This window comes from Lactuca saligna, chromosome 4 (genome assembly GCF_052625555.1).
Source record: "Lactuca saligna cultivar CGN05327 chromosome 4, ASM5262555v1, whole genome shotgun sequence".
NCBI classification, from domain to species: domain Eukaryota; kingdom Viridiplantae; phylum Streptophyta; class Magnoliopsida; order Asterales; family Asteraceae; genus Lactuca; species Lactuca saligna.
This window is the reverse complement of record NC_136420.1, coordinates 275,244,059-275,270,214: the sequence shown is the minus strand read 5'-3', so window position 1 is coordinate 275,270,214 and position 26,156 is coordinate 275,244,059. Positions and strand designations below refer to the sequence as shown.

Sequence of the window (26,156 nt, the reverse complement as noted above, 5' to 3'; positions counted from 1 at the left end):
GTGCTACATAGAAGGAATAGTTTCGTACAAGAAGTCTAAATCTCAACCCTAATTTGTTGGTAGTGACATGCCGCCATCGAACAGAAATCTGGAACCTATAGCACATAGCATATAGCTAAACATTCCTCGGGCTTGCCCCAACATCAAACCTAAGTCTTGAACACATAACAATACATGCAAGGATCATAAAGACATTAAGCATAGAGACCTTCATCGAGCCCAGCCCAACATTGGACCGATGTTCGGAACACATAAACATATAAGATACATCGGGCTAACCCCATCATCGGACCTAAGTCCGACATATGCTAACATACATAAATGGGCCGAAATTTGTGTCTTCGACCCGTTCCTACTGGATGAAAACTATCCTCTCAAGCTGGCTCCTGATATCTCAAGTGAGGAATCTCCGATGGCTACACCAACAACTTCTCGACTATAAATTCACAGGGAACCCTTAGTCAAAATCTGAAAGTCCTTGTAAGGGTAAAACGATCATTTTACCCCTGGTCAAAGTTAATGCACTGGTCAAACTCAAAGTCAAGGTCAACTCTCGTTGAACCAATTCGTCGATTTACCTCCTAACTCATTGAGTTCCTATGCTATTCAGACTCGTGATAAACCGAGTCAACTCATCGAGTCCCTTCACAGCCTTGTCGAGTTCCACATGGTATGGAATTAGGACAAATCAACTCAACTCGTCGAGTCCCCCTCTGGACTCGCCAAGCCCCTTTGTCTGTTTAGGCTATCTTGATGGATTAAGCCCCTACACTTCAGATCCAAACTTCATACTTCACATAAACCCGGAAAATGTCCTTTTAATGGTAAAGTTTCCAACTTTACCTGTTAATACCTCCTTTTAATGGGTTTGGCACAAACCCTACTCCTTTGGACCTAACACTTGGTCCTTAAGCCATCCATACATCAAACTAAGACTTACAACCACATATCTTAACCCCTAACACTACATTGACACGTAAAGATCCCACCTTTCTCTTCGTGCATGGCCTTTTTGTGCTAAAGCGGCCAAGATAACACTCTATGTCTTGATGGGGGCTCTAATGGCATAAAGTTTGAACCATTATGCCTTAGCAACCCTAAATGATCCCAGATCTGAAAGGACCCTTGCTTGGGACGTCCAAATCCCAAGGGTCAAGCTCGTTAAACCAAAACCCTCAAAAGTGGAAAAAAATTAAGTAGATCGAAAAAATAAGTGATCAAATTATAGACTTGATTACCAGAAAAGGAAGGGAATGAAATGTTGCTTCTGGATCTACAATCATCTCTTGAAGTCCTCAAGCTTCTTCTTCCTCTTCAAGCTTCAAAATACACAAAAACACTCAAAATTTGCTCACTCACTCACACAATGCTCTAGGTTTTTTTGGATTAGGGTTTCAGACTTCAAGGATGGAAATGAGGTCACAAGGTGGGGATTAAGTTGCTTAAATAGGGTGCAAAACCCCGAAATTAGGTTTCATTCTAGCAGCTCTACTCGCTGAGTTGAGGGCTCTCAAGTCGTCGAGTAGATGGCTTTAAACTATGTCAAATCCCGCTTCTAGTCGACAAGTATGGGGCTCCCAACTCATCGTGTAGCTCTACAAAATAAGAAAAAAATATAATTTAAATGCGTATTAGGAACGAGGTGTTACAATTCTCCACCACTTGACTTAGACTTCGTCCTCGAAGTCCGCTGCATCTAGAAACAACTATGGATAGTGCTCCCTCATCGCCTCCTTAGGCTCCCAAGTCCACTCCAAATCCTTGTGGTGCTGTCACTGCACCTTCACCAATTCAACCCTTTTGTTCCTCAGCTCCTTCATCTTCTTATCGCAAATAGATACTGGTCTCTCAATGTAATTCGAGTTGTCATCAACCTGAATATCATCTAGAGGCACCACCTATGGGTCATCCACTAAGCACTTCCATAGCTAGGAAACGTAGAAAGCACTGTGGATCTGGCTGAGCTCTGCTGAAAAATCCATTCGTTACGATACCTTGCCCACTCATGCTATGACTCTGAAGGGGTCAATATAGCTGGGGCCCAGCTTGCCCCGCTTTCGGATCCAGATGACACCTTTCCAAGGTGACACCTTCAGGGGGACCATGTATTCCACCTAAAACTCCAAGTCTGAACTTCGCTTGTCGGCATAGCTCTTCTGCCGACTTTGAGCAGTCAGGAGTCTACTCCGGATCTATTGGATCCGCTCTATGGTCTTGAGTACTACTTCAGTGCTCCTCATGACCCTCTGACCGACCTCACCCCAACATATTGGGGTCCTACACTTCCTCCCATAGAGCATCTCAAAGGGAGGTCGGTCTATGCTGGCGTGCTAGCTATTGTTATAATTCCACAAACGGAAGATACGTATCCCAGCTACCGCCAAAATCCAAAACACATGCACGAAGCATGTCCTCGAGAGTCGGAATCTTCCTTTTGCTCTGTCCATCCGTCTGGGGTGGAAAGAGATGTTGAAGTGGAGACGAGTACCCATCTCGTCGTGGAACCGCTTCCAAAATTGGGAAGTGAAACGGACATCTTGGTCTGACACCACTGAGACAGGCTCTCCATGACGTGCCACTACCTCTCGTACATAAATCTCGAACAACTTCTCGACCGATATTCTCTCCAAGATCGGGATAAAATGAGCACTCTTGGTCAACCAATCCACGATTAACCATATCGAATCAACTCCACGTGCGGTCCTAGGAAGCTTTGTAATGAAATCCATAATAATGTACTCCGACTCCCACAAAGGAATATCTAACGGCTGTGACTTGTCATGAGGCCTCTGGTGCTTTGCCTTGACCCTACTACAGGTCATGCACCTCTCTATGTACCAAGATACATCTTGCTTCATGCAAAGCCACCAGCAATCAGGGCAGAAATCTATATACATCTTCGTCGCCCTAGGATGGATGGAGAACCTGGACTTGTGGGCATCATCCATCAGAATCTGTCACACTCCCCCCCCCCCCCCAGTATGGTACCTAGACTCTCCCATGCAGGGTCAACAGCCCACGCCTGTCGTAATCAAAGGAGGCCACCTGTCCTATGATCCGCTCACACTTCTGATGCTCCTCCTTCAGGCCCTCAACCTATGCCTCTTGGATCAGCTCCAACAATGGAGTAATCACTGTCATCCTTAGATAGATGTCTCGAATCGGGGCCGCTACCGCATTGCGGATCAAGGCATCGGCCACCATGTTAGCCTTGCCTGGGTGGTAGAGGATCTCACAATCGCAGTCCTTCACCACATCTAACCACCAACGTTGTCTTATGTTCAGATTTGACTGATCCATGAGGTACTTCAAACTATTGTGGTCTGTGTAAATGGTACAACGGACCCTATAGAAGTAATGCCACCGTATCTTGAGAGTGAAAACCACAACCCCAGCTTTAAATCATGTGTCGGATAGTTAGCCTCATAAGGCTTTAACTGTCTCGAAGCATAAGCTATCATGTGACCCCGCTGCATTAAAACCGTACCCATGCCTGTTATCGAAGTGTCACAGTAAACGAAGAAGTCGTCAACTCCCTTTGGCAAAGTCAGGATCGGTGCCTCGCATAACCGCTGTCTGAGAGTCTCGAAGGCTGCTTGCTGCTTAGGCCCCCATAGAAAGGTTACCGACTTCTTGGTCAGTCAGGTCAAAAGAACTGCAATTTTGGAAATGTCCAGAATAAATCTCTGTTAATAACCCGCTAGACCTAGGAAAGTCCAAATCTCACTTGGAGACCTCGGAATCTCCCACTACATCACGGCCTCTATCTTGGCCGGATCAACCAGAATACCTTTCTGGTTGACACGGTGCCAAGAAAGTGCACTTCGCACAACCGAAACTCACACTTGGAGAATTTTGCAAAAACTATCTCCCTCCTTAGTGTCTCCAGCACCTCCCTCAGGTGCTCCTCATGTTGCTCTTGATTCTTGGAATAGACCAAGATATTATCGATGAAAACTATCACTTACCAATCTAGCATCGGTCTGCAAACGCAGTTCATGAGGTCCATGAACGCGGCTGGAGCATTACTGAGCCTAAACGGCATCACTACGAACTCATAGTGACCATAGCAAGTCCTAAAAGCCGTCTTCTGCACATCGTCATCCCCGAATCGCATCTGTTGATAAACCGACCGTAGATCAATCTTGGAGAACCAAGATGCACCCTATATCTGGTCAACAAAATCATCGACCCTTGGGTGGCCTCTCACCCTGAATCACTAACCCTCCCCCACTAGGATTGCAAACCCTTACTAGCTATTGCTCACAGTCAATCACTGACACATTGGGGCTCAACCAATCCATACCGACTATAACCTTATTCCCTTGAAGGGGAATAGGGTCTAGATCAACTGAAACATGCTAATCAAACAACTACAGTGTACATCCTCGATGGACCCTCGCAACCCTGACGGTCCTATCATCTGCTACGTCTACATCAAGTAGGCAATCCAACTCCCTAAGAGCCCCAGAGAATTGCTTGTTGAGCATGAGTGATGCGTACACATAGCTACACCTAATTTGACCTACTCTCCTACTAGCTATTTGACTTAGGGTAGTGTACCCCTCACAAATATTATATCACAAAAGTTAGGTAACTAACACATGGAACATAATTAATTGTTTTACCTACTTACGATTAAATTAATCTAACATTCTATAAAAGTAAAATGGGTTTTTGTCCAATTTTTTAAGTTTATATGAACTTAATTTATCAACGACTATTCAATCAAATTATAAAACCACTTATGTTAGTTTGAATCCACTTTCCCTCAATGGTTTAAATATTGATTATGACAATTCTCGTTGGTTACCAATTAAAATATTATTAGCAATTCAATTCCAAACTTACCCATATCCAATTATTTCATGTAGACCTATGCATGATCACACCTAATTTAACACAAAATCAATTATTAGATAGGATTGGAGCTGTGTAAGGTTGAGTTAACGAACGCAATTGTGGTCAAAATATGAGTTGTCTAGCACAACCAAATTTAGTACTTCAATTACTTATCTAAGATTGATTTGATCTTAGCTCTAATAATATAATGTTCACTAAATTACTAAGGTCACTAAACTACACCGAATATGAATTAAAAAAATCAAGTATCAAGTTAAGCATGCTATGTATAAACAATCACACATAAGACATTAACCAACTAGGTAAATCTAAATTAATATAAACAAACTGATGAGTTCGAAAACTCTTTGATCGATTAGATCTTTGTAACAGGTAAATAAATAAAACAGAAACAGTAATGTAAAAAACACAAGTATGGATCTGAATGTGTCGAATGATTTGATTAACTCAAACCTCAGCAGAGCTCGATGAAGAACATCCGATGTAGAGGATTCTAGGGTTACAAAAGATAAGAACTTGTACGCTATCAAATATCTATCAATCTTACGTTAAGAATGCATGCAAGCATCTATATATAATAAACCCTAAACAAAACTCATGGATGGATAGGCCCATACCAGAGACAAAACTTGGACTAGCTAACGAGCCCAAAAGAAGCAACACTAAACTGGACCTAACAACCTCCCCCTTTGCGTCAATTTGGAGCGAGACTATCATTTCTTCTTGCTTGGACCAGCTGTTGGAACCTTCTTGGTTGTATCAAACAGACGAGAGATAAGTGAGAGAATAGTCTGTCTGAAGCGAATGTACCATTGAATCATATCATCAAAGTACTTCTTGTCATCCGCCGAATTCTGCTTGCACCGATGAATGATCCCTAAGACATGTTCCAGACATGCAGTGGTATAGAGATGTTTGTCTGCCAAAGCGAACATGCATTTTTGGCCTTTGTTTCTGGTAAACATAACTGAATTTCTCTTCGGGTCTATCTTCCCCATCTGCATCATGTTGAGATCACTGGCAGAGCCAACATGAGATATAGTAGGCTTTTTCTTGAATACACTCGCTATCTCCTGATCCATCTTGGCGACTTCCATGATGTAACAAACAAGCATCCTCTTGAAATGGTCGATGATCGGACCATATTCTGCTTCATTAGTAAGAAGGATGTTGTGCAAAATAATCCAGTGGTGTGGATTCAAGTTGGGAAGATCAGCAAGCAAGATGGCATGTCCAGTCTTGGCAGATCCTCTCAGCACCTTAAACCGAACGTTGGTGAAGTTTCCTTCCTTATACGGATTTAGAACCCGAACATTGACAATCTTCTGAGCGCTCCATGTTTGGTACCGTGGTTGAGCGGCCCTCAGATAGAAATCGACTAAGTCCTTGTCAACCTTTGGATGAGGATGAGAGAACTCAGCAATGTTGTCAAAGGCATGGAATACGAACGCCTTTCGGGTCAGTGGCATATCGAAATGAGAATCGACAGTATTAGAACGATCTAGAGAGATCACCGGTTCTAGCCATAAGATGCTTGGAGTATCTATGGCTTCTTTCAGCAACTTCTCAAGAGTCCAAGGAGGAAAGAGAGTTTTCCTGCTCTCAAGAAGGTCGTGAGCTTCTTTCTGTCTTCTTTCGGCTTCTTCAGCCTCTCTAGCTACACGAGCGCTAATGTCAGCATCTTTATCTCGACCTTGCTTCTTCAGAAGGTCGGCAATGGTCTCCTTATCATCATCATCACTCTCTTCAGCAATTTGCTTGCCCTTGTCTTTAACACCCGAACCTGAGGCTTGGCCTGAAGGAGGAGGTTCGGTTGTTTTGGTTGCTGTTGAAGTAGGAGGCGGTTGAGACACATTTTCTTTTTCTCCCCCTTGTTTCGGAATGGACACGAAAGCAAGGAGCCCTTCAATCTTACTCAGGAGAGAAAGGGCAGGAACAAGCTTTTCTGCGAGAGTTCGCCTCACAGAATAGTTGAGTATCGGGTCATTTGCTTCCAGGATGTTTGAAATGGCTGCGTGGACATCCGAAACACACGAAGACACAATCTCTCTTTCAGATCGAAGAGACTCAATCTCCTTTTGAGAATTGGAGAGTTGAAGACTCTTGACCTTCAGAGTAGTGGTCTTTCCGGCAAGAGCGTCCATGAGAGAATTTTCAGCAACAAGATCCTTTTGGAGCTTGGTCAGTCGCTCCTCAATGGTTGCCTTAAACGCTAAATTGTCGTATGAGAGAGTTTGACGAAGAGCAGAAAAAGACTTCAGTTTGGATGCAACTGAGGTAGCCAGCTGGTTGACAAAGGGTTCCAGCTTTGTTTTGGTGGCTTTAACATTTTCCTGTAATGACTGTAACAAAGAAGAAGCATCAGTGAATAGTTTATCGACTTTTTCGGTCGCTACCTCACAGGCTTTGGTTGAGGCATCAATGGCTGCAGTGGCGGAGTCTAGAGAGACTTGATGAGCTTTGGAAAAAGCATCAACAATTTTCTGAATGGCAGCTTCAGAGATGGTAGACTGGGATGAAGAAGAGGAGGAGATGAGCGAATCTATTTTATCATGAAGCTCCTTGAGATGCTTCTTGGTAACGGGAGCATCATCATCGTCGTCACTCTGTACCTGAAACAGACTGTAATAGGCCGAATCAACTGTCATATCCTCCCTGCCGAGGAATGGTTCTTCATCCTCTGCTGCCTGAGCAGGAGATGAGGGTGGTGGTGAGGGTGGAGGCTCAGTAGTTGTAGTAGGTTCGGGTTGGGTGGTATGTTCGGTAGTTGGTGGGGGTTTGGGTGCGTCAGTAGGAACCCCTGTATCAGATACATTGGTTCTTACTTCTGCGGTGGTGGTGGTTGCTTCGGTAAAGATGGGAGGGGGTACTGGGATGGAGGTAGATGGTATTTGAGTGGTGGAGGTTATGGGGGGAATGGAAAAAGGAATGGTAACGGGTGGAGAAGAGATAGGTGAAGTGGAAAAGTGAACTTCTGGAGTAGGCGATCGTGGTGGAGTGTTACCACGAGGAGACTCATCAGAGTCTAAATTATCTTCCTCAGATTCGCTTGAGGAGGAAGTGATTATCAGCTTTCGCCTTGGTTGGGTTTTCCTCTTCTTCAGCGGAGGAGACTGAACAGTCTTTGTAGTTTTACGCTTCTTGGGAGAAGGGCCTTTCGCTCCCTTGCCAACCTGCTTGTCTTTGCCTTTGTCATTCTTCTTTCCCCTTGGCGCAAGCTTGTCAGCTTCATGGATGGACTTGAGAATTTCAGGAGTAAGCTCTCTCGGACCAGAGCGACGAAACTCCTTGTAGGTTTTAATGATCCGGCTGTCGGCAGGAACATCTCCACACATCGACTCAGGGATCGAGCCAATGAATTGAAGCTTGGATGCGTCAGAGACAATGATCTTCGTGGTATTGAAAGTACAAATCGAAGACATTGGAGAACCAGCAACAATGGGGACGTGGTACTTGTCCATCACCCATTTTGTGATGAGAGTCCAAAATCGAGCATAGGAAATCTCGGAACGCCGAGATGTAGAAGACAGACTCTGAATGAGTTGTTGCCATAGGACCGACCCGTAGTCCAGGTTGATACCATTGTAGACCCCATAGAGAAGTGTGATGAACAAACGACTTGCACCGTCTGATTCAGCACTGCGTTCAGACAGCCCCTTGAACAGCACTATAAACTACCCATTCCACTGAGGAGGCAGGCACGATTTCTTGAACTTCGTAACCGTTTTCAGCACCTCAGTATACCCCATGTTGTAGAACATAGAGAACATGTGACCCACCGGAATCGATTCAGGGTTAACCCTAGTTGAATCAGGTTTAAACCCTAAAATTGAGCAAAACCTCTGCTTGGAGATTGACGCCTTGTGATCGAGCACGTCGAAGAAGATCCTGTCGACTGCCTTTTCGTAATGAGCAGTGGCGAAAATCTGAGATAAGAACTCCATAGGAACTGCTTCATCTTTGGTGAGTGCAGGAGCAAGTGGCGAGTACTTGAGGCATTCGATTATCGGGAACATGAAGGCATCATAGACCTGAGGAGTAAGATCGATGATCAAACTCTGTTGGGGACAAATCGGCAGGATGTGGGAAGTGGCATGAACTGATGATGAATCCGCCATTGTTGTGAAGAAGTTGGGAGAGATGATGAACAGTAGAATACATGAAGAATTTCTTACTCTCTGATTTTTGGGTGCAGTAAAGAGGTAAACAAGGGTTGAAGTTACCTTTTATACCGTGGGTAGAGGAGAGAGAAGAATCTGTCCCAAATCTTCGAGGGAAATACGAAGGGTTTTTCGGAAGTGATTGATGCGTGACAGTTGGTAGCAACGATGATTACGCATGAGAGAGAGTGTCAGTCCCGATTCACACGCCTTCCCATCAGGTGCCGTTTTTTAAACGAAACGGTTCCACTTCGCACGCCTGGCCTTCAAGCGCCGTTTGAAAATCAAATCGATTGGACTCCCGCCTGAGTCAGCATCTTATCCTTTTAGATTAAACGTCATCTTAAAGCAAAATTGACCACGTGGATCAATATTAACCACAATTCCTTTATAACTGCAAATCCCATTTAAAAATTATGCCTTGTAACTAATGAAAACAGAATTTTGGAAAATCAAAAAGATTTTCGTGCTTAGTGTGTAAAAGAAAAAGAAATAAAGCAACACATATGAGGGATTTTGTGATGTCAGTAAAGACACGAAACAAAGGATCCCGGGCACGAATCTATTTCTTCAAAGTCAAGAGAGACTTTAAAGTGTTTGTATGGTTTCCCGTTGAATAACGATCAAACACTTATTGAGAAGTGTTGAAAGGCTTCTTTTAATCAGGCTAATTTGGTTGGCTTTTGCTTCAATTCAAAATTCCTGATCTTGATATAAGAGAAAAATCAAACGAAGTACTTGTGAGACCAATGCAGTCTGTTGAACAAGTACGTTTGAAATAATTTAAGTGGATAGATAAAACAGTTTATGTAAAATCTCAAAAAAATTTAAAACTGGATTCCAAGGGAAGAAATGTTATAGGACTTAACAATTTCATAGGAATCACACAAAAGAAAATTAGAGATTTGACTTTTCATCCTCATTGATAAATCCGTCAATTCGTTAGTGAAAGCTTAGAGCAAAATTGATTGTTCACCGTCAATGCATAGTAGGTATTGAATTGTGGGTTTCACTTAGTACGTAGTGACACGAAGCTAAGATCATAAACACAGAAATTGTGTAGCCATAAACCTCAGTGGTAATTTCTGAGAGTCTCAAGGGTTACGTTTATGAAGCGAATGAGATGGAGAAAAGTAGTGTAGATAAAGAAACCAAAGTACCTCTGCTGTTAAAATAAGCACCAAGCAGAAAACACTTATCTCATGTGAGAAGAGAGTCAGGTAGCTCATGATTAGAATAAATATGAAAGCCTAATTGGGAAGACAAGGTTTGTATGTACCAAGTCAGTAAGGCTATTATTCAGAATCAGGTGAGGCTTTGGACACATACAGCAGCATGCTTCTAGGGACACTTGGTTAAAAAAAAAATTTAGAATTTTTGATTTAAAAAAAATTGAGACACAAACAAATTTTTGGATCCGAACCCGAGCGTTCGGTCTATTTCGGCAAAAAAAAAAAATTTGGAACCGAACCCGAGCGGTCAGTTTATTTCGGTTGCAAAAAAAATAAGTTTGAAAAAGAAAAGAACTTTGAAAATAAGTGAAATGAATTTGAGAAAATGATACAAAATGTTTACAACCAAAGAGACTACCTTAGAGTGATAAGAGAAGATCAGATGATAGGACCGAACCCGAGCGTTCGGTTCATTTTGGTATACCAGAACAAGACCCGAACTCGAGCGTTCGGTTCATTTCGGCACACATGAGACCCGAACCCGAACGTTCGGTCTATTTCGCTTCCAAAATTTAAATTTGAGAAGTAGTCTTTGGTATTGACTCCGAATCCATCATTCCTAGCCCTTGTAGAATTTTATTGAGAGATGCTTCAGGAAGAGCTTTGGTGAAGATGTCAGCCAGTTGATCAATGGTTCGAACAAAATGAATTTCGACATTCCCATCTTCCGCATGATCCTTAATAAAGTGATACCTCAGTGCTATATGCTTGGTCTTGGAATGTTGCCCTGGGTTATGACAGATCCTAATTGCACTTTCTGAATCGCAATATAGTGGGATCTTTTTCATATTGAGGCCATAGTCCTGGAGCTGGCTTTGGATCCAAATCACTTGAGATGTACAGGAAGCTGCTGCGATGTACTCTGCTTCGGTTATAGACAGAGATACACATGTTTGTTTCTTTGATTGCCAGCTAACCAACTTCCCGTCTAGGAATTAGTAGCCTCCAGTGGTGCTTTTCCTGTCTAAACCACAACCTCCAAGGTCTACATCTGAGTAGGCTTGAACGAAGAAACCTGAGTTTGATGGATACCATAAACCGAGAGAGGTGGTTCGTTTCAGATACCAGAGTATGTTTTTCACTGCAAGAATATGTGGTTCACGAGGATTCGCCTGAAATCTAGCACAGTAACACACATAAAACATTATATCAGGCCTGCTAGGAGTGAGGTACATCAAAGAACCAATCATCTGGCGATATAACGTAATATCGACTGCCGGTTTTTCCAAGGATGGTGTGAGCTTGGTGCCGAATGCCATTGGAACTTTAACCTTTGAGTCTCCCATCATGCCAAATTTAGCAAGAAGAGTCTTGGTGTAAGCTCCCTGGTTGATAAAGATGCCTTCGGGTCCCTGTCTAATATTTAAACCAAGGAAAAAGTTAATCGGACCCATTGAGCTCATTTCAAATTTAGTCTCCATCAGCTTTCTGAATTCAGCTGTTAAGCTAGGATTCGTTGAGCCAAAGATGATATCATCGACATAGATTTGAACAATCAGAAGGTGGTTACCTTCCTTCTTACGAAAGAAGGTTGGGTCAACCGAACCTTGTTTGAATTTTGACATCTTTAAAAACTTGGTTAGCGTTTCATACCATGCCCTAGGTGCTTGTTTCAGACTGTAAACAGCCTTGTCCAGAATATAACAGTGATTGGGGTACTTTTCATTAACAAATCCAGGAGGTTGCTCCATGTAAACCGTTTCTTCAAGTTCTCCTTTAAGAAAGGCGCATTTCACATCCATTTGGTAGACCTCGAAGTTCTTGTGTGCAACATAGGCCATAAATATTCGAACAGATTCCACCCTCGCTACCGGAGCAAAAGTTTCCTCATAATCGATTCCTTGTTCCTGGCAATATCCTTTCACCGCGAGACGAGCTTTGTTTTGAATCACATTGCCTTCCTTGTCCATTTGATTTCTGAATACCCATTTGAGACCAACAACTGAGGCGTCTTTAGGAGTTGGAATGAGGCGCCAAACCTTATTTCTTTCGAACTCGTTGAGTTCATCTTGCATAGCTTGAACCCAGTCAGAGTTATCAAGAGCAGTATTAACTGTCTTCGGTTCAACTTTTGAGACGAATGAATTATACATGCAGAACTCTACTTTGGAGAATAGGGATGTTTGCTTTGCCTTCAGTTGAGATCGGGTCAGGACCTTTTCAGAGACATTACCCACTACCTGGGATACAGGATGATCTCTGGTCCATTTAACAAGAGGAGGGTAATTTGGATCATAGGATGGATCCAATTCAACGTTGACCATTTCTTCCAATTTAGATTGACTATCGTCGTCGTAGAACATATCGGAGTTCTCCCCCTCGACTAATGAGCTTTCAGTTGTGGCTGGACTTTCTGGTGCTACAGGACTATCTGGTGTTGTCGAGCTTTTGGGTGCTGAAGGGCTTTCGGGTGCAGTTAAGCGTTCGGTTGGAACTGGAATAGAATTCTCCACCTCAATTTGTGAGCTCGGTTGTTTTGAAGAAGGTGGATTCTCCCCCTCAACTGAAGCACCTTGCTCAGGAGGTTCGTTTGGAACTTGTTCTCTTTCACCCATTCGTTTGGCTGCTTCTTCGACAATTTGTTTCAGATGGTCGACCTTGTTATCTGCTGACTTGGCCTCCGAGAGAGTAGCTTTCTCAGGGTCATCGAATAGTTCCACAAACTGATCGAACAGATTAGCAATCAAAGCCGTAACTTGACCAGTTTGAGGAAAAATCTCTCCAATTGCTTCTTCAGTAGCCTTTTAGCTTTTTAACGTAGTTATCATCGAAAGTCACATAATATGTTTCTTCAATCTTCCTAGAGCGCGTATTTAAGACCCGGTAAGCTTTTGAAGTAAGAGAATATCCCAGAAAAATTCCTTCATCAGCTTTAACGTCAAACTTGTTACGATGTTCTTTGGAGTTGAAGATGAAGCATCGTGAGCCGAACACATGGAAGAATTTTACGTTCGGCTTCCTGTTATTGATGATCTCATAAGGAGTAAGAGAGAAACGTTTGTTGAGATAAGACTGGTTCTGTGTGAAACATGCGACAGCAATAGCATTAGCCTAGAAATATAACGGAAGAGAAGCGAAACTTAGCATCGTTCGGGCCGCCTCACACAAGGATCGGTTTCGTCTTTCGACAATTCCGTTCTGTTGAGGCGTATAGGGAGCTGAGAAGTTGTGACTGGTTCCTTTTTCTGCCAAAAAGTCTTCAAATTCTTTGTTCTTGAACTCCAGTCCGTTATCGCTCCTGATGTTGCGAACGACTTTTCTCAGGTGCACTTCAACCTGCTTAATAAACATCTTTAACTTAGGAGTAGCCTCAGATTTGTGCTTCAGAAATAATACCCATGTAAAACATGAGAAATCATCAACAATAACAAGAATATACTTGCTACCGCCAATGCTTTCGATAGATGATGGACCACACAAGTCAATGTGAAGCAACTCAAGTGGTTCAACAACTTTTGTGTTTATAATGGATGGGTGACTTTGACGACTTTGGTTCCCCATTTCACATGCAGCACACAAATGTTCTCGATCAAACTTGAGAAATGGGAGACCCCGAACATGACCTCCTGTGACAAGCTTGTTGATGTCTTTGAAGTTGAGACGTGAGAGCCTTCGGTGCCACAACCAGCTTTCGTCAAAATGAGCTTTGGATAATAGGCATATAGCTGGATTTCCTTTGATTGGTTTGAGATTGAGAGGAAACATTTCGCCTTTGCGTTCTGATTTGAGAATTACCCTTTTTGATTTCTTCACTATGATTTCTGAACCTTCATCATCAAATGAAACTTTGAGACCGGTGCCTCCTACTAGTTGAGACACACTGATGAGATTATGCTGTAGACCCTCAACATACGCCACCTTTCTTATTGTGAAGTCTCCATTGGTTATCATCCCATAAACCTTTATTGTTCCATAGGAGTTGTTGCCGAATTTGACATTCCCCCCATTCTGAAGAGATCGAAATTCCCTTAGCGCTTCTTTCCTTCCTGTCATGTGACGTGAGCAGCCACTGTCAATGTACCATTCTTCGTTGAACTGCTCGTCACTTATAACATGCAAAAATTAAGCAGATTTAGGAACCCAAAGTTTCTTGGGTCCACGTGAGCCTTTCACAGGAATAGGAATAGTAAGAGAAACATCAATAAGATATGTTCTTTTTATTAATGTTGTTTCATCTTTTCTTTTAATGGTAAACACTTTGATTTTGTTAGGATTAGCAACAGTGGGTTTGGTTTCAGGTTTTGGTGTTTGGGCTTTAGACTGCTTTCGGTCTTCCTGGACAGAGGAAATCTTCGATTTTCCTTTCAGGTTCGTTGATGATTTAGAATTTTGTGCACGAACAGAATTGGGTTTAGAAGAGAATTAGGAACTAGAAGAATTAGAATGAGAATTTCTTTTGACTTGCGGTTCGATATGACCCTTTTATTTTTGGTCATTGGAGGGACCGAACCTGGACGTTCGGTAGCTATTGTTTTCGGGACCGAACCTGTCCTTTCGGTTGCTGTTTGAACCGAACCTGTCCTTTCGGTTGCTGTTGATCTCTGAACCGAACCTGTCCTTTCGGTTATGTTCCTCATGTGGCCCGAAAGCCTTTTTCTCTGACTTTGAATTTCTATCATGATAAGAGAAATGATTGTTTTTGGGAGCGCCAAAACTGCTTTCGCTTAGAGAGATTCTTTTTGTATGTTAGGTTTCTTTGCTGCTTTTGATCTTTCACTTGTTTCGGCTTTCTGTGGATGTTGGCCTTTTGTTTCAGCTACTAGTCAGCCGGTTCACTTTTCACAGATGATCTTTCGCTTGTGGAAGTGACTTCTTCTACAGGTATTTCTTTTGTACCAGTTGTGCTTGGCACGTCAAACTTGTCAGGCTTGTTCAGCGGCTCTGGTACATATCTTCCTTTTGTTTTCCAGGACGTTCGTTCTGACAAACCAACTGTTTCGTCGGCATTATCTATAGGAGCAGACCAAAAGAACTCATCACAGCCATCTGTGTTATCTTCGTTCACTATGGTAGTGAGTTCGGCTGTTTGATGCTCTGTTACTCCTGTGACCTTGTACACCTGATTTGGTGTTGTTCTCACCTTTTGGTACACAACAACCTTTTCTTCAAGAATCGGGGACTTATTTTGGGACAAACGAGCGACCTCCACAGAATTTTCAGAAATAAGATTTTTGTGGTTTTCGGGTTCGCTCTTGACAAACTCAGAACAGTCGACTACATCCTCTACAGAAATTTCACTCATATCGTCGTCCTCATTAAGTTCAGATGCGTTTTCAACATCAATTTTATTTTCTGAACTTAAATTGGCACTCAATGAGTCAAATTTTTGTATAGTTTCAGTCCTTAGTTTCAGCTTATCGTTTTCATCCAAAAGGTTTTTCAGCATGTCCTTATGGTCCTTGGACTTTATGAAAGATTCTATTTTGTCCAGACCATACATGTAAGTGGGATTTACATCATCAGACGATACAACACTTTCGCAGTTATATGCTTCAGCATCGATTTCATCCTCCTTAAACTCAAGGAAGGGTAAAATCATGCGATGTATTTTCTGCCGTATTTCACAATTCAGATGTAGTTGAGTGATGTTAGCATAAAGTCGTTTAGCAATCAAACAAAAAACATTTCTCTGTTTTAAAATTTTTAAATTGTCTCTTTGTAAATAAATGTTTTCATCCTTAGACTTTATCAGCTCCGACTCTTTTTTCTCTATCCACATCCTTCGCTCCTCACTCTTGGAACACACCCTGCTTATTTGGTCAGTTAGGTTAGAATTGGTGACCCGTGTTTGAGTTAAACAACTATCCAGATTTGAGATTCTTGAATTTAAGCTATTTAATTCCTTTTCATATGATTGATGTGGGACTTTGAATGAAATAAAGAGAGATTGTACCTTCTTGATCAATTCATCAAGCTCATTGATCTGCACACTTAGAGGTTTTGCTGTGAAGCATAAGTCCTCTCGCTCATTGGTGTCCTCGTTTCCACCATCAGTATTGTATCCCCTTATGTGAGATACATCAGTCACCACAAAACACTTTCCACTGCTTTCGTCACCTCTTGCAACATATGCCTTTCCATGTGAAGGCTTTCTCACTTCATCATCCTTTGATTCAGTTAACCATACCTGCACGCCACCGAACTCGTCATCCTCTGCCGAACCCTGTACAATAAGAGCATTCATAGAAGGGATAGTAGCAGCTTTCTTCCTCTTGATATCTTCCAGCTTTTTCATCAAGACAGCCTCTTCATCTTTTTCCTCATCTTTCTCTGCCATTTTCTTCATAACACAATCTTTAGCATAATGGTTCTTTCCTCCACAGTAATAGCAGCTAACGCTAGAATCTCCTTCAACTTTCGCCTCTTTCTTTGGTTCCTCTGTCCTCGGCTCCTCCCTTACCTTTTCAGAACTATAGCTCCCCTGCCAATTTCTTTTTTTATTGGTAGGAAACCTCTTCTTGATGAACCTCTTGGGATTGGATACCATCATTGCATAATCTTCTGACGTAAGACATAGTCCTCTAGGTTCAAATCTTCGTCTTCCACTGCATTCTTGCCTTTTGATAGGAGGGCCAAGGACCCCAAACTTGAGACCACATTCTTTTCTTGCATGACAATCTTTTCTTGGGATTTCAGAATTCCCACCAGCTTTGCCAATGAATATGACTTGAACTGCTCATGAGTTTTAACTGTAGAAATGACAACTCTCCATTCAGATCTTAGGCCATTCAAAAAGGTGACCTTCTGTTCATTCAACTTCCTTTCTATATCATGTTTGATCATCTTGCTAAGAAGATGATTAAAGCGATCAAACGTCTGAGTGACAGTTTCTCGGAATTCTACTTAAATTCACCGAACTCAGACAAAAGCAAGGTCTGAATAGAATGCTCCAAATCTTCATCTATGGAATATCGCTCTCGCAACCTATCCCATATTTCTTTAGCGGTACTGCAGGAACTCACCAACCTAAATGTATCAGATTGAAGAGCGAATCGGATCAGTCTCAATGCTTTAATGTTGCACTGAAACTTTTCCTTTTCGTCTTGAGCAACGTCTTTTACATCTTTTAACAGATCATTATACTCTTTCTGAGTTTTAATGACTTTAGATGTTCCTGAGTGAACAAATGGTCCAGACACAATGGCTTCCCAAATAAGATACCCATTATCTTCAGATCTGATGACATAGTCTTCAAAATGATGAGCCCAAACTTCGTAATCCTGGATGTATAGAATAGGAATCTTCGTCATTGATCCAATGCTGTTTGAGATGTTCATAGGATTAGATTGAGAATCATCCATGCTTGATCGTTTAACCTGTTTGAAAGATCAGACTTGTAATATGTAATATTAGGGCAAACGAATAAATAAAGAGATACGTCAATTATGGAGTGACGACTCAATAAATATCAGTTAATGCGGAATAACCCTAATCGCTTCTTTCAAAGAAGAGATGTGTATGAATTACACAACCTCCTTCTCTGATACCAATTGATGAGTTCGAAAACTCTTTGATCGATTTGATCTTTGTAACAGGTAAATAAATAAAACAGAAACAGTAATGTAAAAAACACAAGTGTGGATCTGAATGTGTCGAATGATTTGATTAACTCAATCCTCAGCAGAGCTCGATGAAGAACATCCGATGTAGAGGATTCTAGGGTTACAAAAGATAAGAACTTGTATGCTATCAAATCTCTATCAATCTTACATTAAGAATGAATGCAAGCATCTATATATAATAAACCCTAAACAAAACTCACGGATGGACAGGCCCATACCGGAGACAAAACTTGGACTAGCTAACGAGCCCAAAAGACGCAACACTAAACTGGACCTAACACAAACCATGAGTTCCAGCTTCATCTAGCTAACAGAAGCAGCTAGATTTAGCTATTCATCAAAATAATCACACACGTAAAACTACATATTCAAAGACATAGTAATGTACCAGACTATAAACAATGTATGATCTCCTTCCTCTTCTTAAGTTGAAGCTATGGGATTTTTGACTTTTATTCTTATGAAAAACGAATTCTGGAACTGTATTCTTCCAAAAAACAACCCCCAAACCAGTAAGCGTCAAAGATAGATATATATATATATATATATATATATATATATATATATATATATATATATATATATATATATATACTTGTCGTGAAATTACATTCCACGTCGTGGAAACAGTTATTTTTATGGGTTTTCTACTCTTTAGTCTTCCAAGCCTCCAAAGTTTCTTCTTTTGTCACTTTTATTCCTTATTCTTCAAGATGACTAATTTTGGCTGCAAAATACAATTTAATCTTATAAGTACCATTATTCAATGCAAATAACCAAAATATGTATAAAAATGTATTCAAATATTGGCTAAAAGTATGTATAAATATGGCAATATCAAAATACTCCACACTTATTTTAAATTCAAACCTTCATCACTAGCATCACATAGATTAATCCATTTCGATCTCATCCATTATACCAAGACCTGAATGCACATATTTGTGTCTAAATCCCTAATAACTTCCCTATCCTAGCTACTCACAATCCTTATGAACCTTCACCCCTTAGCTTATACAATACTCATTTCTGTAACCCTCCGAATCAATCCTCAGAACTCTTTCCTAACCTCAAGGTATTTTTGGTTAAGCTACACAAGCATACATAATCTAGAAATTACATCTTTAGATACCACAATGGAGCTCTTGGAAATTCTTCACTTTCTTTGAATAAATGATCTTTGATTTCTTTGAATTCACTACCTTTTGTGTGATTTTTGGTATCTTCTACTTTTAAATTTCTTCATAATTTTGATCTATTGATCTTCATACATTGATAACTCCAAAAACTCTTCAACTTTTCGGTACTTTATCTCTTTTTTTTTTTCAATTTCTCACCTTTTTTCACTCAAATCCTACATTCTTAAGCAAGGGAGCCTAACTTCAACCTTTATTGGCTAAATGTATTAGTCTATGTGCAATGACTACCTAAGCTTTCCATAGATTTCAGTGTTAGGCTGCAAAACATATTATACCATAAAAATTACCAAAATATCTTTTCATATCTCATGGCTTTTCACTAGGAATCGGAAGCCACAAATATACTATAACATGTATTCGCTCAATTAAAGATTTGAGCTCTCATTGGATCATACCACATAACACTAGCAACTTAAGTCTAAACTATCACTAGATTCAATTTTTTAGATTATTATTTCAAATCCATTTTTAAATTTTTCAAAATTTTGTAGTTTCTATAATAGTCTAGCAATTTACTTTTTCAACCCCTACCCCACACTTATTACATACAATGCTCATTGTATGTATAAAATAAATTAAAAGCAAGAAAAGGGAGAATTTCAAGAAATGAAGTGGCGAGATCGACTTCTTCACGTGTGAGTAACTTGAACAACTTGAACTTGGACTTCTTCAAATATGGCACTTGGAATTTCAAGAAATGAGACATGTAAATGTACATACAAAATTTGAAATCCAGACTTCAATCTTAGACTAATGTAATGCATAAAAGCTTCAAAACACACTAGACCAATGTGGGAAAGTATACGCCACATAAAATGGTGTAGAATAGAAGAAAAATGGAACTTTTACATTCCACATAGTGGTGTTGAATTACACAACGTGGCTTCAAATAATCACATTTTTTTTAAATCGCGTATTGAACTCAATCCACGACGTGTAAGTGGTGTCCACGTCGTGGAAACTGGGCATCACAAAAAGCTTTTCTTCTTTAAATAAGTGTAATGTGGACTTGTGTCTTAACATATTAAGACCCTTTTAAACAGCATATAACGTGTTCTAACTCGCTTCTCTCTCGGTTAACCCCACACTTATCTAAGATTATGGGTCTTGACTCATAACTCTTAATGACACAACTTCTCTCGAAAACTTCTATCTCTAACTCTTAACTTATTGCTCATGAAAACTCACGAATTCTGAAAAAACAAGTTATAGAAAAGAGAAGGAAATAATCATCCATCATTCGGTTACAAGTTGTGACAACTGTCAATTCAGGTCATTCTCGGACTCATGCCTCTTTATAAAAACCATTCATGCACCACATGCCATGGCCTAGTAGTATAGATTAGGTCAAAATCTTGCATAAACTAGGATCCAACTAAGATCTAGGACTAATATACTTGACACTTACGATTCTAGTAAGTTGCTTAACTACAATAGGAAATGTCAATGCTATAATTAGAATGAAACTTCAAACTTGCTACAATTGAAAAAGGGTATAAAACCCTAAAATAAATTAAAATATTCTAATTATATTTCAATATGATGGTGAATATCAAACAATATTCCAAAAACCCTAAAGAGCCAAAAATCCAAATTTATAAACCTTAAAGCTTAAAAACTTTATCAAAATTTGGCTATAAACTTCCTAATATCAAATTTTTATTAATCAAATTATGGATTATATCAATGAAATAGAAATTTAAATTATTGTACATTAATCATAATTTATTAGTTAAAAACAAAGATTTTTAAATAAATCAAGAACTACATAAAGAAGAATTTTTATAAAAATTCTTGGGTTTTATAAAAATGAAGAGGGAATTTATTTAATTTGAATTTTAGGAGAGAGAGGGCCATTAATCCACTCAAAAATCCGGCCACCCTCTCCCTATGCTTTCATCTTCCCAAAAATTCAATCATTAAGATCAAACCCTGACTCTTCCACTTCTCTCTTCATTTCCTCCCACACTCCACCTTTCCAACTCTCTTCCTCTCTCTCTAACTCACGAAAATCCTCCATTCTCTGCCATAATTTCGAGATTGAGAAGGCCTTGAAGTGTTCTTGCTTCTCTCAAGATCAAAACCAAGGTAAACAACACAATCCTCCCTCATAGTTTCATGATTTTACTTCCTCTTCTTCATGGTTTTCTCTACTCTTCGGATTCTATGCCCTTCCATGGCTAGAAATCCTTACTTTTCCCTTGTGGTTTGTAGATTCTCACCATAACACAATGTATGTGTTTGAGATGGTGAAAATCCGGGATCAAACCCATGCAAGGAGTGAAAAAGATGCACATGTGTTCATGTGACTTCAAAACCGAGTATTACATCTTCTTCTCCATTTCTTTTGTTTTCTTGCATGACCAAAAGCATTTAAACCATATCTAGTACATCTTGGATGCTCATTCACTCCATGCATGTGCTAGAAATCGGACCTTAACAGAAGCATGTATGTTGTTCTTGTCAAAATGCCCTAAGAATGCACTCAAAGCAAACATGCAATCTGCCAGATTACATTGTTCAGTTTTGAACGGCCATAACTCGGTCATTTCTTAACCAAATCCTGATATTCTTTTTGTATTGGATAGTTCCACGAGTTAGCTTTCAAACCCAACTGGTCTCACTGTAAAATATTAAATATCGGATTTTTGGCAATTTTTACAAAATGGTTGCGCAAACAGCTCTTTTTCTGTGATCACCATTTTTGCTTTGCGTGATCAATAGCCTTAAACCCAACCATAAATCTGGGGAAAAATAATTTAGAAACTTAACATATCCAGTGAATTATGGCTGAAATTTCGTGGCTTAAACCCCCACTGAATGGGCTACTCAAATTCATGAACTTCAGCCACATTTACATCTCATGCACCATTATATGCAACATTTTTTAACTTGTTTGGGTTCAATACCCCTATTTTCCTTTCTGAATAAATTTTGAACATTTTTCTTTTTGAAAGCCCTCACATGCATGTGATAATCTGTAAAATACCGAGAGCTTTTATCATTTCTTTGATTTATTAAAATTATTGCAAGAAACCAAGGGCATAAATCACATAAAATACTTCCAGAGGTCTATAAATCCGGAATAAATTCATGGATGACCCCTCATTAAATTTAATCGATTTTTGTTGCTGTTTGGTATGATTTCCGATTTTCTTTTTGTTTGGGTATAATAAATCACAAAACCACTTTAGAAAGTGTGAATATTGTATCTATTAATTTTCTCAGCCCTTACCTGTGGTGGTTGACTAATAAAAATAATTTCAGAATTTTTCATCATGCCTTACTATTTTTCCCAATTTTTGGTAATTATAATGGCCTAAAAATAGGAAAAATAGTTCTGATTATCCAAAATTCATCACAATTTACAAGAACACAATGTTGTACAGTAGGAGATTACATAAAAATTTTGATGATTTTTCTCTACTGTAAACTATTTTTCTCCCATTTTCTAAAGTTAAATACACTTAAATACACTTAAATGCACAGAAGTACCCAAAACCAGATTATACAATATGAAAACAACTTTTGGTATTTTTCCCAGGTTAATTATACTGTAAATGATGTTACCAAAATTTTTGGTAATTTATTTTAACTGTTTAATATTATTTCTTCAATTAATGATTATTTAAAGGAATAAAACAAGGCAAAATAGAAATACCCACCGAAAAATATCTTTTGTATTTTTCCCAGCCTAATTATGTATAATAACAGTTAAATAAAAAGTTTGGGTAACTTCGGAAGCTGCTTTCTATTTATTTCAATTTTTATTGGAATAAATGCTCAAAAATCATAAAATATAATTCAACAGATTGGAAATCCATTTTTATATTCTTCCCAGCTTAGTATTGTGTAATAACAGTTAAATAAAAAGTTTGAGAATTTTTATCCTTTGAATGCTATTTTTCGTGAATTTATGTTGTTATAAAGACTTAAAAATTTGAAAAATAGTTAACCATATAAAAAATTCAAGGAAAATTTTCTGGAAAACCTCTATTGTATTTAGAATGAAAAATACAAGGTTTGAAATTTTTTTGAAACTTTTTGATAATATTTTACGTTTTTAGGAATATGAAACACCTTTAAATGTGTAGAAATACCTTTAATTTATATTACTAAATCTGGAAAGTTAATATTCCAAAGTTGTAATTAATCGCACGACTTGTAGAATTTCAGCGTTTCAGAAAAAGTTTAACCAATTAATATAAAATCCAATACTAAAACATAAATTGGCATTTCGCTATATGTAGAGTTTAATATATTAGCATTAGATTTCGACATGCAAACTTACTAGTGTGTATTTTATGTCGTAGGATCCCGGTAGTAAGACGTTGGTGCATCCCGAGGCACTACTGGTACCTACACGAAACATTGTGAGTATTCACGCACTCCCCTATTTTCAGTTTTTATGTTTTGGGGTGGAAAAACATGTCCAGAAAAACTATTGTTTGCATGTTGTATTTAAATTGATTATTATCAAACATGATTGCTATTGTATTGCTATGTTTCTTTATGTATGTCTATGCAACACGGAACATGAGAACTTATCGTACTAAGGCCCTTCCCTTATCTCTAACCATTAACTCTTTGAGCCAATGGTCATTATGGATAGCGCTATTAGGAATTGACAATTCCTCACTCGCCCTATTGCTGGAGTGCATGATACCATATTCATCTATGGAACGATAAGCATAGATCTCGATAGGGCTTCAGTCATAGGTTTGGTTGAGACTCATTGTTTGCTCATATACATACAAACTCATTTCTCGTTATAGCAATAAACTTGTATTCATTAATAGTAATCAACTTTGTTTATCATTAAAGCAATGTACTTGTATTTACGAAAAGCCTTATTTCAAGCTCGATTTTATAAACTTGTTAACTAACCAACTATTTTCATAGTTGACGCTCGTTTTACATGCTTTTTCGGGAAATAATTAGTAAGTGGATGTAAAGATTCATCATCATAGAGCATGCTGCATCGTGTTGTAGCTATTATGAAGTTATATTTTGAACAATGTTGTTTTGGAAAACTTGTACTTTGTTTCTTTTTAAGCTATGGGTTGTAAACTTTTAAATACTACTATGGTGATGTATCTTTATCTTTTGCAATGAAACCGTTATCGCTGTCATATCTTGCGTTTCCGCTTTAGCGGGGTGTGACACAAGTTCCAAACAAATAAAACGATAAACAAACAAGTTCCAAAAATAAATGAAAACAACTTCAAATAAAAAGAAAAACTAGTAATAATCTTCATTATCTCGAGCTCCACTAGTCCTTGCCCTGTCTCCTTGTCGTGTCGATAGCTCTTCCCATGTTGGAATATACGGGTAATGAGGTCGCATTGTGGGAGGTCGCTCCATGTTCAAATGTATAGATAAAACATCGATCATTTGGGTGTTCTAGTTAACACCACCACAATGATTGTCTAAATACAAACCAACCCAACTATGAAACGGGTCGGTCAGTATACCGTCCTCAAATGTTTGAGGTGGCGGTTGTGGCTGTCCCCGGTGGTATCACATAAACTCCACCAACATTAACTACAACTCACATGACACCTAAAACATGGATAGTTAAGTCACTATCCTGAAAGCTTGTGAGATTCCTAATAAAATTATGAGTCAAGATGCCATAAGACCGAGCAAGTTGGGTGACTAGATGTCCACTTGTGATGGGACTACCGGGTCTAGAGTTAGTCGCCTTTCTACTCATAAATCACACAAGCATTTCCAAAATGTCACAAAAAACACCAGGGGTAATTATGCACCACAAATGATACAAGTTTTGAAGGGTCACTTTATCTCCGTGATTTTTATGATTGATCGTGAAAGTAATGAGGTGATGAAAAAAGCGATACATAAGATTCTAAATTTTCCCTTCGCATGCATCACTAGAATTGTACTCATGATTTGATATAGTGCTCCAAAAATGGACATCAAAAATATCGGAGGTGAAGTCTCTAACACATCCCTACAATAATAGAACAAAAAATGGTGAGAGCGTCTCCTCCTCAGTATAGAGTCTCATGTGCCATGCGAATTACCGAAGACTGAATTTATGGTACACGCCTCCCAATATAAAAACAAGTGCCCGATTGTAAGTCGGATTAATGGTTTTATCCTCAAAACTCACGGTGGCAATGAATTCCACTGATAACTCCCGATAGATGGGTTCTTTAAGAGAAAATATATTCCTCCACCCATTGCAAGTAAATGTAAAGCCATTCCCCATAAACACTTTCGTCCAATATCTTTCCAGCTCCATCACCATACCAACCTCGCGTAACAACGCCCAATCCATAGTGGGATCAACTGCAAACTCACAGTTATATAACCATGCCAAACGATTTTCATTATTATTCAACATTGCACAGGAAATATTTTGTGGAAACAGGTATAACAGGTGAATACTCGCCACATCAATAGGTTTTGTGGTTGAGGAACTGCTCTTCGAGGACCCATTTTTCCTAAAATAACCAACCAAAAATGAAACAAACCAAAACATCCAAGATATCAAATTATAATGCAAAACAGGAAACAGAGCGCCCAATTTCCACACCGTGGGTTTCATCTCCACGTCATGGACCTGGTCCAAGAGGTGGTTCTAGAACAGACCATCTGTGGTCAAAATCAACCACATATGTCACTTGGGGTTTCTTTATTTCATTAATTTACGGCTTTATGTCATACATGCATTCGAAATTAACAAACTAATGGACTCAATTTTTGGGTATTTCATCTCTAAAGAAACCCTAACCACCAAATGCATAAAATGTAAATAAAACTAGAATATTAATGGATGTATCACTTACCAAATGACATTTGAAGAGAAAGGATGCAAGAAATTTGGCAGAAAATGGTAGAAAGTGGCAGAAAATCAAGTGTGGGTTTGAGCTTCTTCGTCCATGTACGTAGTAAACAAATAAGGAATTGTCAAACTGTTAATTATAAACTGTTCCCCACCCGTGTTTCTTTAAAGTCCACGTCGTTGATTTTATTTCCATGTCGTGGGCTTCTGTGTTGGGCCTAGATTGATCGGGTTGTATTATATATGTACGACATGGGCTTTTATCCCACGACACGGAATTGAGAATTTAATTTTGAAATGTCCATTTTTAATATAAAATCCTTAATTTA

The 26,156-nt window shown here is 39.3% G+C and overlaps 1 protein-coding gene across 1 annotated transcript; it reads right to left on the bottom strand.

Annotated features, from left to right (window-relative positions):
• Positions 1-9,341: 9,341 nt before the first annotated feature.
• Positions 9,342-16,490, bottom strand: LOC145040678 (uncharacterized). Its single transcript, XM_078988586.1, has 4 exons — positions 16,275-16,490; positions 12,517-12,996; positions 11,915-12,156; positions 9,342-9,417 (listed from the first exon to the last, which is right to left on the bottom strand). Exons 1-4 carry the CDS (start codon positions 16,488-16,490, stop codon positions 9,342-9,344), a joined length of 1,014 nt encoding a protein of 337 aa, XP_078844712.1.
• Positions 16,491-26,156: the final 9,666 nt, after the last annotated feature.

Excerpts from the sequence above, each read along its gene's own strand:
- LOC145040678 (XM_078988586.1), bottom strand. The coding sequence starts at position 16,490 with ATGAAAAAGCTGGAAGATATCAAGAGGAAGAAAGCTGCTACTATCCCT. Across the intron at positions 12,997-16,274 it reads AGTGTTTTGTGGTGACTGAT|GCTACTGAAGAAGCAATTGG; the intron begins GTATCTCACATA and ends AAAAGCTAAAAG. Across the intron at positions 12,157-12,516 it reads AATCTAAATTGGAAGAAATG|GAAGGCAATGTGATTCAAAA; the intron begins GTCAACGTTGAA and ends CAAATGGACAAG.